Here is a 14,319-nt window from a genome sequence, read left to right as displayed (position 1 = left end):
ACAAAAGGTCGCAAATAGATGTACAGTCGCCGCCAAATGACGTTGGTAGAGGCCCAAAATGCTGAGAAATGGACGCTGTTCTTTGGATGGCAATGACAAACCCCGAGTTGGAGCTCGAGTTCAAAACCCGAAATAGTCTAGGGGGTCGCAGTGCTACTTCGTAGCCGCAGTCCACAGCCGTGAATAGCCGGCATCCCAGTCACGTGCATTGAGCCCCTATTCTCACTGGTATTTCTGCTCCATACCTCCATCTTGGTACCCATTCCAAGTTTGGCTCGCAATCTGCTTGATGTGGGAGTAGTTCAACTTGTTGGTGCAATCCCCTTCTACCAAATGTTGGCTCCAAAAGGACTTCCATGTCTAGTCTACCTTCTCTGGTGAAGAATCAACCTCAGGGCGTTGATCTTTCTCCTGTCTTTCATTCCTAATTCCAACTGTCAGCCGCTTGCAACGACTTTGTGTCTCTTTGATGATAGCGAACTGTGCAATTGGATCTAACCTAGCTGTTGATAAAGCATATCTTGCAACATGTACCACACTCTTTCTCGCTCCTTTGTGCTCTAGGCAGGCTACTCTAACGGCAAGCGGCGCCGAGTCTGACGTTGTCTTGAGCGATTCGACCTTCCTTCGCGGCAGCATATTTTCGCCATTGTGCGAGACATATAAGTGGATGATCTTGTCTCCGGCAATTTAATTCGACTCAACATCCGAGGCCGATTGTACGCCCATGGTTGAGGACCTGCAAGGCTGAATTCAGGGTCAAAGATTGAACCTTGGTTGAGCCGGAGTCTCCCGTGCAACTTTGAGCCTTTGTTGGCGGCGTTGTAAGTTCCACACATCATTCGCAGGCATGAACAAACGATACGCAACCGAATACTCCACACATATAGATTTGAGTAGATACCCTGGGGAATGTTCTCCTTTCTTTGGCGGGCATATAGAAATGACCACAAACTTGAGAACCGCCACATTCATGGCGAGCATTCTCTAGAATAACGGACCCGCATTGTTGTGCATATAAGGATCCCGAGGGATTATCGTCATCCTTCAGATCCATACCGAAGTAGTTATATATCGCCTCAACAAAAACCCCATGCTGGAAGACCCTGAGAACCCACACCGAATTTGATCGGATATTGGGAGAATCGGCTGCTCCTGTCGCTGTCGCCGCCAACGGCCGGGTTTGCGTGGAAATTGAGCACGTAAGTATACCATTTACCGATGGTTTCTGCTTTTAATCTTGGCTGAATACGCTGGTATCTTTTTGGTTTTTACCGGCTTAATAGCGCAACCGCGACAATGGAGCGCTCGAGAAGGCCCGTCGCAGGCCTGACGAGAGACCTAGGATGGACCATCAAAGGCGCTAAAGGTGTAGAATCTACTGGTATTGCTGCTGAGCTGAGACTAGGGTTATCAAGAAAAGGAGTGCGGTGAGGGCTCCACCTCTACCTCCGAAGAAGACCCATCCATTTCTACCGCAGCTGTCTATGCGGTCCCTGCCTCTGTTTCTGCTGCTTCCATCTCCCCTTTCGCTCTCTGGGAGCAATCTCGCTGACACCCCTTGATCATTGACAGCGCCGTGATTCGCGAGATCCGTCGAGAAGAACAAGAAAAACAATGTCGACCCTTGTTTTGGCCGCTGTCGCAGCTGCGGGCGCTGGTTCGGCTGTTCTTATCCCCGCCTTGCATTTGTTGACTGGTTCCGGTGTCGTTGGTTCGTGGGGGCCCTGTCACGATGCCTATGCATGCGGCAGAATGGTGTGGCCTGTCATTTTTCTATGGTGAGCCGTATACGAGCCCACAGCCGCGTACCGTTAGCAACGCTCTTCGTCCGTCGGTGCCGGGTCCGCGCCACAAGTTGCTGGTCTCTCGCTTGGCGAGACTGTGCGCTTCGGCCGGGCTTTGACTGTAGAGCTGGTGGACAAGGCTGGAAAATAAAGGGGTGGATAATCGGGCCGGGTGTTCTTCCGCGCGTTGTTATTGGTCGGTTGGTTTAAGCTGGGTCTTGCAGAGCATTCTCTTTCAAAAACTCTCCGGGCCTAGTATTACGCTGCTTTGGGATGATATAGGTGGAGACGTTCCCGCATATATCGATAGTCTTTCACCCTGTCATGATTGAAGCATTCCCCGCCTCTGTCGCTCGTATTGCCCACTATAGACGATAGACCCGCTACATGCATTGACGACCATTTCAGCATATTATGAGTGATGACGTTTCCGCTTTATCGAAGCTATTTCGGGTGAGATGGCCCTGCCCATATCAACCGTATTGTGCTCGGCTATGAGTCATACATTCCCAGCATATGTCGAAGCTATACTGTCTTATTACGAGTGAAAGATTCCCTACATGCACCGATCATGATTTCGTATATTACGAGCGATGGTTGTGCTACTCTTATCGAGACTGTTCCGGGATGTTGTGAATAACGATATCTCCGCCTACATCAGAGATGTATCGCGAGAATGTGAGCAAAGGTATCCTTATCCGGTACCATCATAGCCTCGCTGCTTGTCTCTCGGGTCGAGTTCCTGAATACCGGTCTGACTCGAAGGATTCACACGTGCTCACTGCAACACCTAGTCGAACATCGATCTGTACCATCAAGCCGCCAGGAAAGCCAGAGACGACGCAGTTAATACCTCAATCCGGTTGGCTTCTTGCTCCAGCCGAGAAAGAAGTTTTAGGGAGAGATACAATGTTCTCATACATTCATACGGATACTGATGTTGGAGAGCACTGCCAGAATCTCTGCCTCTGCCTCCGCCTCCCATAGGTCTTGGGCTCTGGGGTTGCCGCTCTCCCTCCTCTCCACCAGGACTTTGGCCATAGTTATTCGGTTTGATCCTGTTTTTACACGGAACATGCGCCATCCCTATATGTCCATGTGACTGCTTAGCGGGTGAAATCGCACCCATATGAATGAACAGCTCCGTGTTACGTCAAACACCTCTTATAAAATATATCTCATGCATGTGCATACCACAATAAAGTATCCCCTTTTCCATCGACCCCTCAAAAGAACATCATTGTCATCATTCATTCCCACGGCATCTTCTCTACCTCCCTCCTGTTTGAATCGCCCCCAGCCCTCCTAAATACCACATTCTCCAACTTCCTCCTGGCTTCATCAGAAACCTTCAACTTCTGCAGCACATCGGCCCGAAACCTATCTTCATCCCAATCTCTAGCCTTCCTCTTGCGAGTCAATACTTCTCCGACACCGTACACATCCTTCTCCCACGCTCCATAACCACGAAGCCGATCACCGGTTTCGATCTCAGCCATTCTCGCCGCGTCAAATGGTGGATTGATTCCGATGTAGTTCGTTTCGCGCGTCCAGCGGAGCGCGGGGAGATGGAGGTCCAAGAACCGTGCGCGTTTGAATTCGTGCGATATTATGGTGAGCTTGCTGGGGAAAACGAGTTGATTTTGATTGAGAGACGGGTTGGAGCGATGCGAAGACCCTGACGACTCAAGTGTTGTGGTCGTGTTAGTAGATCTGTCGAGAAATTCCTGGGCAAAGAGTGGAAATTGAACGAGCGAGCATAGGATGTTCTGGTACGAATCGGTGGCGAACCGATCGACGAATATCCTCTGTCGCAGTGAGGGCGGTGATGTTTCGAGGCCGAAAAGGCCGTGTTCGACTGCGATCTTCTGGTGTATTGGTCAGTGAATTGTTCAGACTAATTACAAGTGATTTCTGGTGCAATAAAGGCGCTTACCAAATACCCGTCTCCCTCGGACTGATCTGTCCTTTGTTTCTTTGTCGGGCCTCCACTGAAGACCAACAGCGCACTTTCATCGGCTGCGAGTTCCCTCACGCCGGCTTCAACGTGGGCACTATAAGTACCTGTCTCACCTTTCTGGAAGGGTTCGATCAGCCAGTTCGATTCGTCCGAGCTGTCGGGACCTAGGTAAATTGCGTGGCAGCAGACGATGATCAAATGCGTGGCGATGGTCATTTCGAGAGTGACGAGGATGAAGACGTTCCGAAGATTTGACAATGATGTGAAAGGGAAGAAACAATGTCGAGTTGTGGTAATTGGTCATGCTTGAATGGGAAAAAAAAGGGTCCTCAACAGAGAGCCAATGGTAAGTGCGGGCCTCATGGCCACCATCTTGGCCAGTCCATCTGAGCCTTTACAATGAAGCTAATCATATAGAAAGGAAAACTCCATACACAGATTAACAGGTGGGAGGATAGAACTTGATCATTCATTTGCATGACGACAGTATATGCATCTATCTGGCCTCGGTGTGCACTTCGATCCTATCTACCTGAGCAAACTCCATCCGAGTTTCCTATTTCCATTTCCCATTCAGGAATGCTCTCTTCAAAAAACGCCCCCTAATGATCCATGGCCTCGAATACCCACAATTTGATTTTTTTCAACTATGCCTATCGTCCGTACGTTCGCTGTGTCTTTCGTGGAGCTGAATGTCAATGCAACATCTGAATGTAGAAACACACAGGGCTCAAGCGCCAGACTCGATTAATGAAACCAGTGCGCCGTGATGTTGTGCTAAGGTATAATGAAAGTGTGTCGAGAGCTCAAGATGAAAACTTTGTCATTTCACTCATCGCCATGACGATACGTGCAAGCATCACCTTTGATGCATTTGCCTTGTTCCCAGAATGAGCAAATCTGGGTTTTGTAGTTGTATGGTTTGGGTTGGTCACCAGAAACGCCGCCCTTTTTCTTTTTGTTCCCCCCTTTTCGGCTGTAGTCGTTATCGTAGTCGTTCGAGTCGGCACGTGCATGTTTGCGTGAGGAGTCGTCGATGGCACCCGGGTAGGGATTAGGATTATTGCTTAGACCGATAGGAAGGGGGGCGGGCTGGGCTTGTGAAGACTGCTGCATCGAAGCCAAGAGGGCGCTGAGATTAGCCGATATTGCAGTATTTTGAGCTGGAGCTTGATACTGTGGCGGTTGGTTTTGACCTTGAAATTGCTGGGTGACTTGTTGGACTGTCTGCAAAAGTGCTTGGAGATTCACATTCGAAGCAGGCGCAGCTTGTGGAGGCGGGGTAGACTGGTTCTGTTGCTGCAACATGCTCAAAACGCGTTGAAGTTCGGGTGACACTCCTGTAGACTGTTGTTGTGGAGTCTGCACTGCACTCATGGCTTGAACCTGCGTCGCCAAGTCTGTCCTCGTCGGCATGGTATTGGGAGTTGGTTGCTTTTGAGCTTGTCGAGCCAGATACTCTTTCTCACGTCGACGGGTTGTCTCATTCGGCTCACCAAATGGTGTCTCGGGTTCGGCCGGTTCAAAATCACCTTCATCCTCCATGCTGTCGTCTGGTTCCTTTGGTGTGGACGGACGATCGGCTTTGGAAGCGTAGGTGGCCATGACCGTGTCTTGTTCATGTTTATTCTGCTTTTCGCTGCTTGGGCTTTCAGGTTTCACTGTCCCGCCATACTTGATGGAATTGATCGAGAGTGAATCTGTTTCGTCTTTGAGGACACTAAAGTCCACCTCGGAAGGTGGAGAGTACGGCTCGAGTTCTTCAAACGAATCCTCCTCCTCCTCCTCCTCCTCCTCCAACTCCTCCATGTCTTTGTGAAGCTTGAGCGCTTCACCTTCACGGCCAGTGTCACCTGCATCGCGTCTCATACTGTCACCATGGCCAATCTCTTCTTCGGGGTCGTGAGTGAATAGTCGAGTCTCCACAAGTTCTGCATCTGCCTTCCAGGATACACGAAGTTTTCGACGGGCTTCTTTCCGAAGGCGTTTTGCTCTTTGTTCTTCGGTTTCATTAGGAATTTCTGTTTCCTTTTTCGCCTCCTTCTCCGGCTTTTTCTCCATGTCGGCCAACAGGCCTAAGAAGGATGACGCGGTCTTGGCAACAGGTGCAGAGCTGACGTTCCTCGGGGGGGATTCTTTCCTGGCATTTTCCTTTTTCGATGATGGCGTGGAACCCGCTGAAGGGCCGGTTGTCGTCTTGTCTTTGGCTGCAGCGGCAGCTCGCGCCGCCAGCGACGTTCCTGGCTTCTTGGACGCGGACATTAAGGACGAGAAAGATGCAGACTTGGGCGGTGCTGTCACGGCGACCTTGGCCTTTCCTGCCGCATTAGCAGTCGACGTCGTCGCGGTCGTCGTTGTCGCGCTCTTCTCTCCTGTCTTAGCCGTTTCCAACGCTTTCCTCCGCTCAGCATTTTGAAGAGCCAGAGGTTTCGATGACTGCGCAATTACTTTCACAACTTTCTTCGGCGCCGACTGCGACGATGAATCCCCTTCTCGGGGACGTTTCATTCCTGTCACCACTTCTTTCCGTGCCCCATCGGCCGGACTCCCAGTTGATTTAGGTGATGCCGGCTTATCAGATTTATTCTCGGCGGCGGCAGCGGATGCCTTTTTGGCAGAAGCAGCAGCAGCATTATCCAGAATGGTTTGTGCCATTGTCTTTATTTCACTGCTTGCCCTTTTAGTGAAACGCTGCAGTATCTTGGATAGTTTGGTCATCTCTAGCATTTCAGTATCAAGGGTCTCAAATTTGACCACGAACTACTCGACATTAGCGTTTGTAGCGACGGCAAGGGTTGGCTGATCTCACCTCCAGAATCGCGCTGACGAGGGGACTGTCATAGTCTCCCGCATTGAATCTGTCCAGCATGAAGGAGTATAGGGCCGACATTGTGAACTGATTTTCACCTAGTCTGAAACGAAATTATCAGTAAGAGTTATTAGGTTGACTGTAGGAACAGGTACGACCTGTCCTGCCTCGAGGTGTGCCGGGTAAATCACGTAAGAAGGAGAATTGTACGCTATCTATGGATGTGTAGCTATGGACACGATCATTATGGACGAGCGATGCACGTCCCGGTTTCCCCCCTGTGCACCTTGAGGCCAACGAGGCAGATGAACTGTGCGCAAGACACCAAAGGCCGATTGAGAGCATCGTTTCTATCAAATTTCCAGGCCCACACGGGGTCATTTCACGTTGTATGCGAGACAGTGGGCAGTCACTGGTACCAGGAGAGGATTGGGGATTGACATACCTTTTGACGATGGCTGGATGCCCATACATATTGGATCGAGCCATGACGCTTTCCATAACCGTTCGATAACGCGCCACTTCATCCTTTAATCTGGCGGCGTCTGATGCTGTAGGAGAGTTGGGGATCTCAGCCTTTCTCAGACTGTCATTTTTGACTTTCCACGCATCTCTCAAACTTCGCACAGTATCACCAAAGCCAGCAATGCCATTTCGGATCTTTTCGGGTGGAGCTGGTCTATTCCGTGGAGCCCAAACTGCCTGCACTGAACTGTAAAGAGCTTTTCCACGTTCATCAGTCGGAGCAGAAACTGTAAGCAAAGTGGGGGTCATCTCGGGAGGATCCTCATCTTCAAATGACAACTCATCATCAGAACTTGACTCGGAGTCGGAGGCTTGCTCTTCGGTCTTGGTGTCCGCAGCAACATCCTTCTTCGTCTTAGTTTTAGATTTCCTGGGTGCATGAGGATCTTTGGGCGTCTTTGACTTGGCGATCTTCTCAGGCTTCGGCTGGACCGCTGGTGCTGAATTCGTTAGATTCGAGTGACAACTTTGGATGATTGTCTTACCGGGATGAGGGCTCTGGGAGGAAGCTGTTGGCATAGGCTGCAGAGGCTGAACCCCTTGTAGAGATCTTGGATCGACGGTAGACCCTGCCTTGAAATAGGAAGGCGGCATATACTGTTGATGAGCTGGGAAGTTCGAGTTGTTGTCTAGGAACGATCAGCGAAGTGAGGTGCACCTGAGGAGAAGTTCTACGTACTATTTGCGTTGATCATTTGGTTTCCAGTCAACATGGATGGATCGACAAAAGCACTTGATGGTTGGTGATTCTGCTCCGGGAAGTTCCCAAAATGCATCATGTCGGCATTCTACATCAGTGTGAGTAAGCCATGAAGACACAGAAATAGGTCATATTACCTGAACTTGTGACAGCTGGGACGGACGCGGTCCGATGTTAACATACGGCGAAGGGTGTTGCTGTCTTGGCGGATAATTTGGTGTCGGAGTATGATCCTGCCGTGGCGGCATGTTCATGTGCTGTGAATTGTAGTTCTGGTTGGGGTAGCCCATAGGACTTTGGTAGGGATATCCGCCATCGAATCCCACGGGTGAAGGAGAATGTCGAGGGTAGAATCTGGGATCATAATTGGGCTGGGATAGCTGGCGAGAGTCGTAGAGGGATTGGGAATATTGTTGATGAGAGTAGGTGGGTTGAGCGGAGGTATACTGCTGTATGCCCGGGCTATTGGACTGTCTGGGAATATTCGAATCGAAATTCTGTGAAATGGACTGTGGCTGCTGAGAGAAGCTCTGTCCAATGGTAGTGTTCTCGAACAGGGCAGGGTCGAAATATTGGCTGTAGTCCTCGCCATTTTGGAGGTTGTCGGAGTTGGAATAGGCTTGGATACCGTCGAGGAAGCCGTAAGATTGGTTGTGTGTGGACGGATCGGTGGATGGATCCATGGTGGAGATGGACAGTTTAGGTAGAGAGCAAAGGGCCCGCGTTGTTGGAGGGAACGCGATATCACGTGGCAGAAATTGAATCGGCTGATATCACGTGAGAGCAGGGTTCGGGGTCTCGGAGCCCCGGCAGAAAGTTGAAGAGTTTTGGCTTATGCCGAGATTTGCCACTCACCGGCCGCAACACGCGCTCGGCTGCATGAAGAAACAACTTGGAGCGAGCCGGGGGGAGCCGGACTGAACTGGAACTGAACGCGATAAGGCTTGAAAATTGCAAATTCCAAGCTGGACCGTAGTAGGAATTATTGCCGTCCGGAAAACGAAGAAGAGGTTAACTTTTTTCGGAAAAAATCCGTTGCAGTGTGATGTTGATTGTGGCCACCTGGCCGGGCACCCAGGAGAACCGTGAACCGCAGCGCCCCCCCTTCCCGTGGGAACTGATACCAAACAACCCAACTCGCACACCCTCTATTTTGACCAGCCTGGCAAAGGCACTAAATGCACTCGATCCGCCGTCACCGGCAGGCCGTACAAATGTACAAAAGAGCCGCGGATGACTTGTGCGAAAGCAAAATATTAGATGGCGAGCAAACGCGCCAGAGTCACGCCAACCTCAACACCCCGACTCCAGCCCATGTGTGAAGCAAAATGGAGAACCATTCAATGTCACTTATTACAGACCACTGTCAGACGTGCCGAGGCGAACAATTACAGAGCGAGGATGGTGAGAGAGAAAATCCATGTGATAAGAGGGAGATGAAGAGTGATTGTTTTTGTGATAAATGAGGGAAAAGAGAAGAAATCGGGTCTCAGCGACGTTGACTTTGAAGTTTGGCCAGCCGAGGGCGCCTAACTGTTTCCGGCTTGGTTCCTTGTCGGCGCCCACGAAAATGACAGATTTGCCAAGGCTGGTATAAGCTGGCAGCGCAGAGGATCTGAATGCTCTTGTACTGGTGCTACTAGACATGCGCCTTTCTTGTGCCAGCATGTCCTCCGGATACGACTCTCTGAGGCCAAGATGATCTTCTCCCTCTCGTCCAACCCTTGGGTGTCGTATATTGATCTCTCAGCGGATTGACCATTCATCACCGCCATGGCCGCCCGCCTCCAGACACTGCGAGATCGCCAGATAGGCAAGCAATATTCTATGCTCCTTGTGGGCTGCGAATGGGGACTGACTTTGGGTAGCTTCCATCGAGCGAATTCTCAGTCTCAATAATGACAACCCCTCCACCTCCAACAACTTCAGTGTCGACTCCACGAATGCCTCTCAATCAACATCGCTCCTCAATGAGAATGGAGAACCTATATGGAAGGTCCTTGTCTTTGACAATCTTGGACGGGATATTATAAGCAGTGTTCTGCGTGTCAATGACCTGCGGAGCAAAGGAGTGACGATACATTTGTCCGTCTGCAAGATTGGGTCAGGGGATTCTTGAAAATCGACAGAGTTCTAACTGGTTGATAGAAACATAAACTCACCTCGATATCCGATACCAGATGTCCCTGTCCTCTACCTCGTCGAACCTACGGCGGCGAATATCCAAACCATCTGTTCTGACCTCGCTCGAGGACTGTATACTCCAGCATACGTCAACTTCATCTCCTCGATCTCTCGTCCTCTTCTTGAAGACTTTGCCGCTCAAATTGCTTCCACAAATACCTCGGAATCCATTGCTCAAGTGTACGATCAATATTTGAACTTTATCGTCGCTGAACCGGACCTGTTCAGCCTGGGCATGGGAAAAGAGTCGTATTGGACATTTAACAGTGCCAAAGCCGAGGCCGATGCCCAAGACGCCGCCATAGACAAGATTGTGAGCGGCCTGTTCAGTGTCAGCGTGACCATGGGATCAGTGCCCATAATTCGATGTCCTCAGTCGGAGTTGGCCAAAGTGATTGCGACAAAGTTGGACCGCAAATTGAGAGACCATGTCCTCAACTCCAAAGACAATCTGTTCTCCTCCAAAGGGTCCGCGGCGAACGTGTACTCGACTCCTTCACGACCAGTATTGATAATCCTGGATCGAAATGTGGACCTGGTGCCCATGTTATCTCACTCATGGACCTATCAGTCGTTGGTCCATGATGTTTTGAAAATGCACTTAAATCGGATCACGGTGGACGTCGCAGAGGAGGGCAACACCACCGCCAAACCTCGAGCCTACGACCTCAACGCGAGCGATTTCTTTTGGGCCCGTAACGCGAGTGCACCATTCCCTCAGGTGGCCGAGGATATCGACAAGGAACTTACACAATACAAGATGGATGCAGAAGAAGTCACCAAGAAGACGGGTGTCAACAGCATTGAAGATCTGAATGATAGTTCAGCGTCCGCCGCACATTTGAAGGCAGCCATAACGTTGTTGCCTGAATTGCGGGAGCGGAAAGCGACGCTTGATATGCACATGAATATCGCCACGGCCTTACTGAAAGGCATCAAGGATCGACAGCTGGACAACTTTTTCCAATTAGAGGAAAACATTACCAAACAGACTGCCGACCAAATGTTGACCCTTATCAAGTCCGACGAGAAAGGAAACAACCCATTGGATAAGCTGCGGATATTCCTAATCTGGTATTTGAGCGTCGACAAAGAACCATCCAAATCCGAACTCTCGGATTTCGAAGCCGCGTTGACGAGTGCCGGAGTCGGTGATGCTGTTGCGGCCATCAAACACATTTCCAATGTCAGACTTGAAACACGAGGTACGATGATGGCCTCGACGGTTTCAACATCTCAACCGGCCCAAGCTCCGTTATTCGGTGGCCTATCCTCCCTCTCCAAGAACTTTACCGACAAAATATCCTCATCTACTTTCGGGAACGTGAACCTTGAAGCCCTCGTATCAGGCGTCAAGAACTTCCTCCCCGCCAACCGAGACTTGACGGTTACCAAGATCGTCGAATCTATTATGGACCCACCAGCCGCATCATCGTCTGCAATTGCTAAGACGGAGAATTACCTCTACTTTGACCCACGCAGCGCCCACGCCCGCGGCACACCCGGTGGCTCTAATCCACCTTCAAGAAGTGGTCAACCGACGACTGGTGTGACCCCGAGCTTCGGCCAGCGCCGGCAAGGGTACACTGAGGCAATCGTCTTCACCGTCGGAGGTGGAAGTATGGACGAATACGGTAATTTGCAAGAGTGGGTGAAGAGAACCACTGGACAAGGCGCGAGTGGTGGAGGGGTTGGCTCTGTGCCACGCACCAGGAGGGTCATGTATGGCAGCACTGAGCTGGTCAACGGCGAAGACTTCCTACAAGAGTTGGTCAGATTAGGACGAGACGGATGATTGGAGGAACTGAACCGTCCCCATAACCTTATAACACGGGTTTCAATTTTGAAGGTCCTATGACAGTCCTCCTGACGACCGGATCGTGGACGGTCTGCTCCGGTCAGTGCGACTATTAACAGAGAAGTACACGCCCAGGGGTGATTTGAATGCCAGATCCTATCCAGCACGGATCGGTGCAGTTACGCATCGTATTCATCTATGGAAATAGATAGCGACTACAGAAAGAAAAATTTCAGGTCGTCTCTCCTGATCCTCTTGTATCGTTATGGTGTATTGTTTCGCCCAAACTGAAGTTTTCACACGCCTCCTGCTCGTCATTTTTCTTCTGCCGAAAAATCAGACGCTTTCACCCTCCACCCACCCTTCCCCATGCACGACGCGATATTCTGGAGGAACGCCATAGATAGACGTATACAAAGTTGTCTTCGACATGTGCACGAGCACCAGCACAACAGCTTATCAAAATGATATTATCTCCTGCCCCTCCCAAATCTCCCACGGTATTTCGCCTTCGAGTTCTTATTCTTGATCTTTAGAGTCCGGAAATTCATATGCGTGTAAGCATTTGGATTGATCGTCCTCACTCGGCCGGGTCCACTGCCATCTTCCACGGTAGATTTCGAAGTTTTTGCTCGTGAATCTTTCGCTGAGGCAGGTTTTCCAATTAGGTCTCCAGTGTTCTTCTTGGGGCGGACTGATTTTGCGGATTTAACTTTCTCAGACTTCGAGTCTCCTCCACGTCGTGTTTTAACAGGGCTTGCGGGTTCGGGGATGAACTCATCTTCCGGATCGCTTAGCTGTTCGGTGCCTTCTTGCTCTACTTCGGCGATGAGCCGGTCAAGATCTGAATCATCATCGGGTTTGCGGTCTGAAGGGGTTGGTGCGGTGGCAAGTTGCGTCTCTCCGACTTGCGAAATTTCTTCTTCTCTCTCGACCGCCCGTTCACTGTCCGCTGCCAGTTCATCCTCCGGCTCCACCTCATCGTCATCTTCTGCGGCGACGAATTTCGGAGCATCAGCCACCTTCATTTTCACAGGTCTGATAATCGCTCGTCGTGTTGTTCTTTTCTGTCCTTTCTTCTTCCAAGTCATTTGCGATCCAGCTCCAGCCGGGACTTCAGCGGCCTGGCCATCGTTGATTAGGACGTTAAGCTCATTTGATTCCATTTCCCGCAGAGCTTCGAGATCATCATCATTGTCTCCTTGTAGCGTACTGTGCCGGTTTTGCAAGTCTGCAATCATTTGACTGAGCGGTTTGGGAAGAAATGTGACATGCCGCAGATTCCGTGCGCCAGCACTCGTGGAGGACCGGGTCTTGCTGATCATCGAAGATGAACGGGTGGAAGAATCTCTTGATGCAGAAAGTAGCCTCTCTTTGAAAGAAAACGATCGCTTTAGGTAGGGCGGAGTGGCATTAGTTGTCGCTTGTCCCTGATTGTCTTTTGACGGTGAGAGCCCGAGTATCGCGTCCCGAAGCGGAGTGTTGGTCTCGGTTGGGACTTCTGAGTGCAGTTCCTCGTCGCCATCAATCAAAGTGGCAAAAGGGACAGCGCTGGGCGTCGCGAAGAAGTGGTTGAGCATAAACCTTTTCCCTTCGCTGACAGGCGTCTTGGACTGCTGTCGTCGACCCCTGCGTGCTCGCGAGCCTGGTGTGATGGTTAGGAGATTCTCTTTCTCGTTTTCAGCCTGCTTGCTACGCCTTTGACTTGGTGTCTGGGCAACTGCCAAATTCTGTATCGCATCATCATTCGTACAATTATTGAACGCATCAATCTTCCTTTTTCTGCATGACGGTGTTTCCTGGGTGGTTTTAGATGATCCAGAATTCGACAACAAATCAAATATGCCCAGTACCGTACCGTCTCTTCGCGGAGTAGGTCCAATGGCATGAAAGACAACTTTCGGCGAGGCCGATGGAGGAGCATCATAAGGGTCGACTTCATTGGGATGCAAGTGGGATTTTGAGGGACTGGGGCCCTTACGCGGTCGATGAGGAGTCAGACTGATTGCACTGTCTGTCCGGCCGCGTCTTCGGCGGGTAGGCTGGGACTGCTGCTTGTTCAAGGCGTCAAGGCCGAGTTTTCCTGCCAGGACATCCCGCACTTTGTTGTATTCCTTATACTTTGCTGCGATGGCTACATCCGCCTTGATATCGTCTTTCCCAGGTTTGCGATCATCATGCGCCGCCGCGAACTTTCTTTCAAAGTCCTTCAGCTCTGCTCGGAGGGTGTTTGCTTGCGATTGAAGGGATACTCTTTTTGGTGTATCAAGCAGGGAAACATTGTCGTCCATACTGAAGTAGATTCGCCCATGCGTACGATGTGGAGGCTCCTAGCAGTACAAACGAGCACCTCAAAACACATAGCATGCTCTGTCTGTCACTGTAGACAACTTTCAACTACGAGGCTGTGAAACACGCGTTCTCATCTACGCGTAGAAGATGTGGAGCCCAACGCGCGGGTTTGCCGAGTAGGGTCACGTGGGTGTGATCAATTTTGGTGCAACTGCGAAATGAAAGAGGAAGCATAAAAGCCAGTTTTCCGGTGGATCGAACTGC

At 50.6% G+C, this 14,319-nt stretch overlaps 4 protein-coding genes across 4 annotated transcripts; 1 reads left to right on the top strand and 3 right to left on the bottom strand.

The window, feature by feature from the left end:
* Positions 1-3,037: 3,037 nt before the first annotated feature.
* Positions 3,038-3,963, bottom strand: Z518_10123 (uncharacterized protein; the record flags this gene model as incomplete). The annotated part of the gene is made up of 2 exons (XM_013412739.1): positions 3,038-3,655; positions 3,724-3,963. 2 exons carry the CDS (start codon positions 3,961-3,963, stop codon positions 3,038-3,040), a joined length of 858 nt encoding a protein of 285 aa, XP_013268193.1.
* A 612-nt stretch (positions 3,964-4,575) lies between these two features.
* On the bottom strand, positions 4,576-8,464 carry Z518_10122 (uncharacterized protein; the record flags this gene model as incomplete). Its single annotated transcript, XM_013412738.1, has 5 exons — positions 4,576-6,507; positions 6,557-6,659; positions 7,002-7,710; positions 7,761-7,869; positions 7,919-8,464. 5 exons carry the CDS (start codon positions 8,462-8,464, stop codon positions 4,576-4,578), a joined length of 3,399 nt encoding a protein of 1,132 aa, XP_013268192.1.
* Positions 8,465-9,124: 660 nt separating this feature from the next.
* Positions 9,125-11,760, top strand: Z518_10121 (uncharacterized protein; the record flags this gene model as incomplete). The annotated part of the gene is made up of 3 exons (XM_013412737.1): positions 9,125-9,185; positions 9,650-9,866; positions 9,930-11,760. 3 exons carry the CDS (start codon positions 9,125-9,127, stop codon positions 11,758-11,760), a joined length of 2,109 nt encoding a protein of 702 aa, XP_013268191.1.
* A 473-nt stretch (positions 11,761-12,233) lies between these two features.
* On the bottom strand, positions 12,234-14,054 carry Z518_10120 (uncharacterized protein; the record flags this gene model as incomplete). Its single annotated transcript, XM_013412736.1, has 1 exon — positions 12,234-14,054. One exon carries the CDS (start codon positions 14,052-14,054, stop codon positions 12,234-12,236), a length of 1,821 nt encoding a protein of 606 aa, XP_013268190.1.
* Between the last annotated feature and the right edge of the window lie 265 nt (positions 14,055-14,319).

Source organism: Rhinocladiella mackenziei (assembly GCF_000835555.1).
Source record: "Rhinocladiella mackenziei CBS 650.93 unplaced genomic scaffold supercont1.8, whole genome shotgun sequence".
In the NCBI taxonomy this organism is placed as follows: domain Eukaryota; kingdom Fungi; phylum Ascomycota; class Eurotiomycetes; order Chaetothyriales; family Herpotrichiellaceae; genus Rhinocladiella; species Rhinocladiella mackenziei.
Note: the sequence above shows the minus strand (reverse complement) of the source record. Positions and strands in the feature narration are given on the sequence as shown.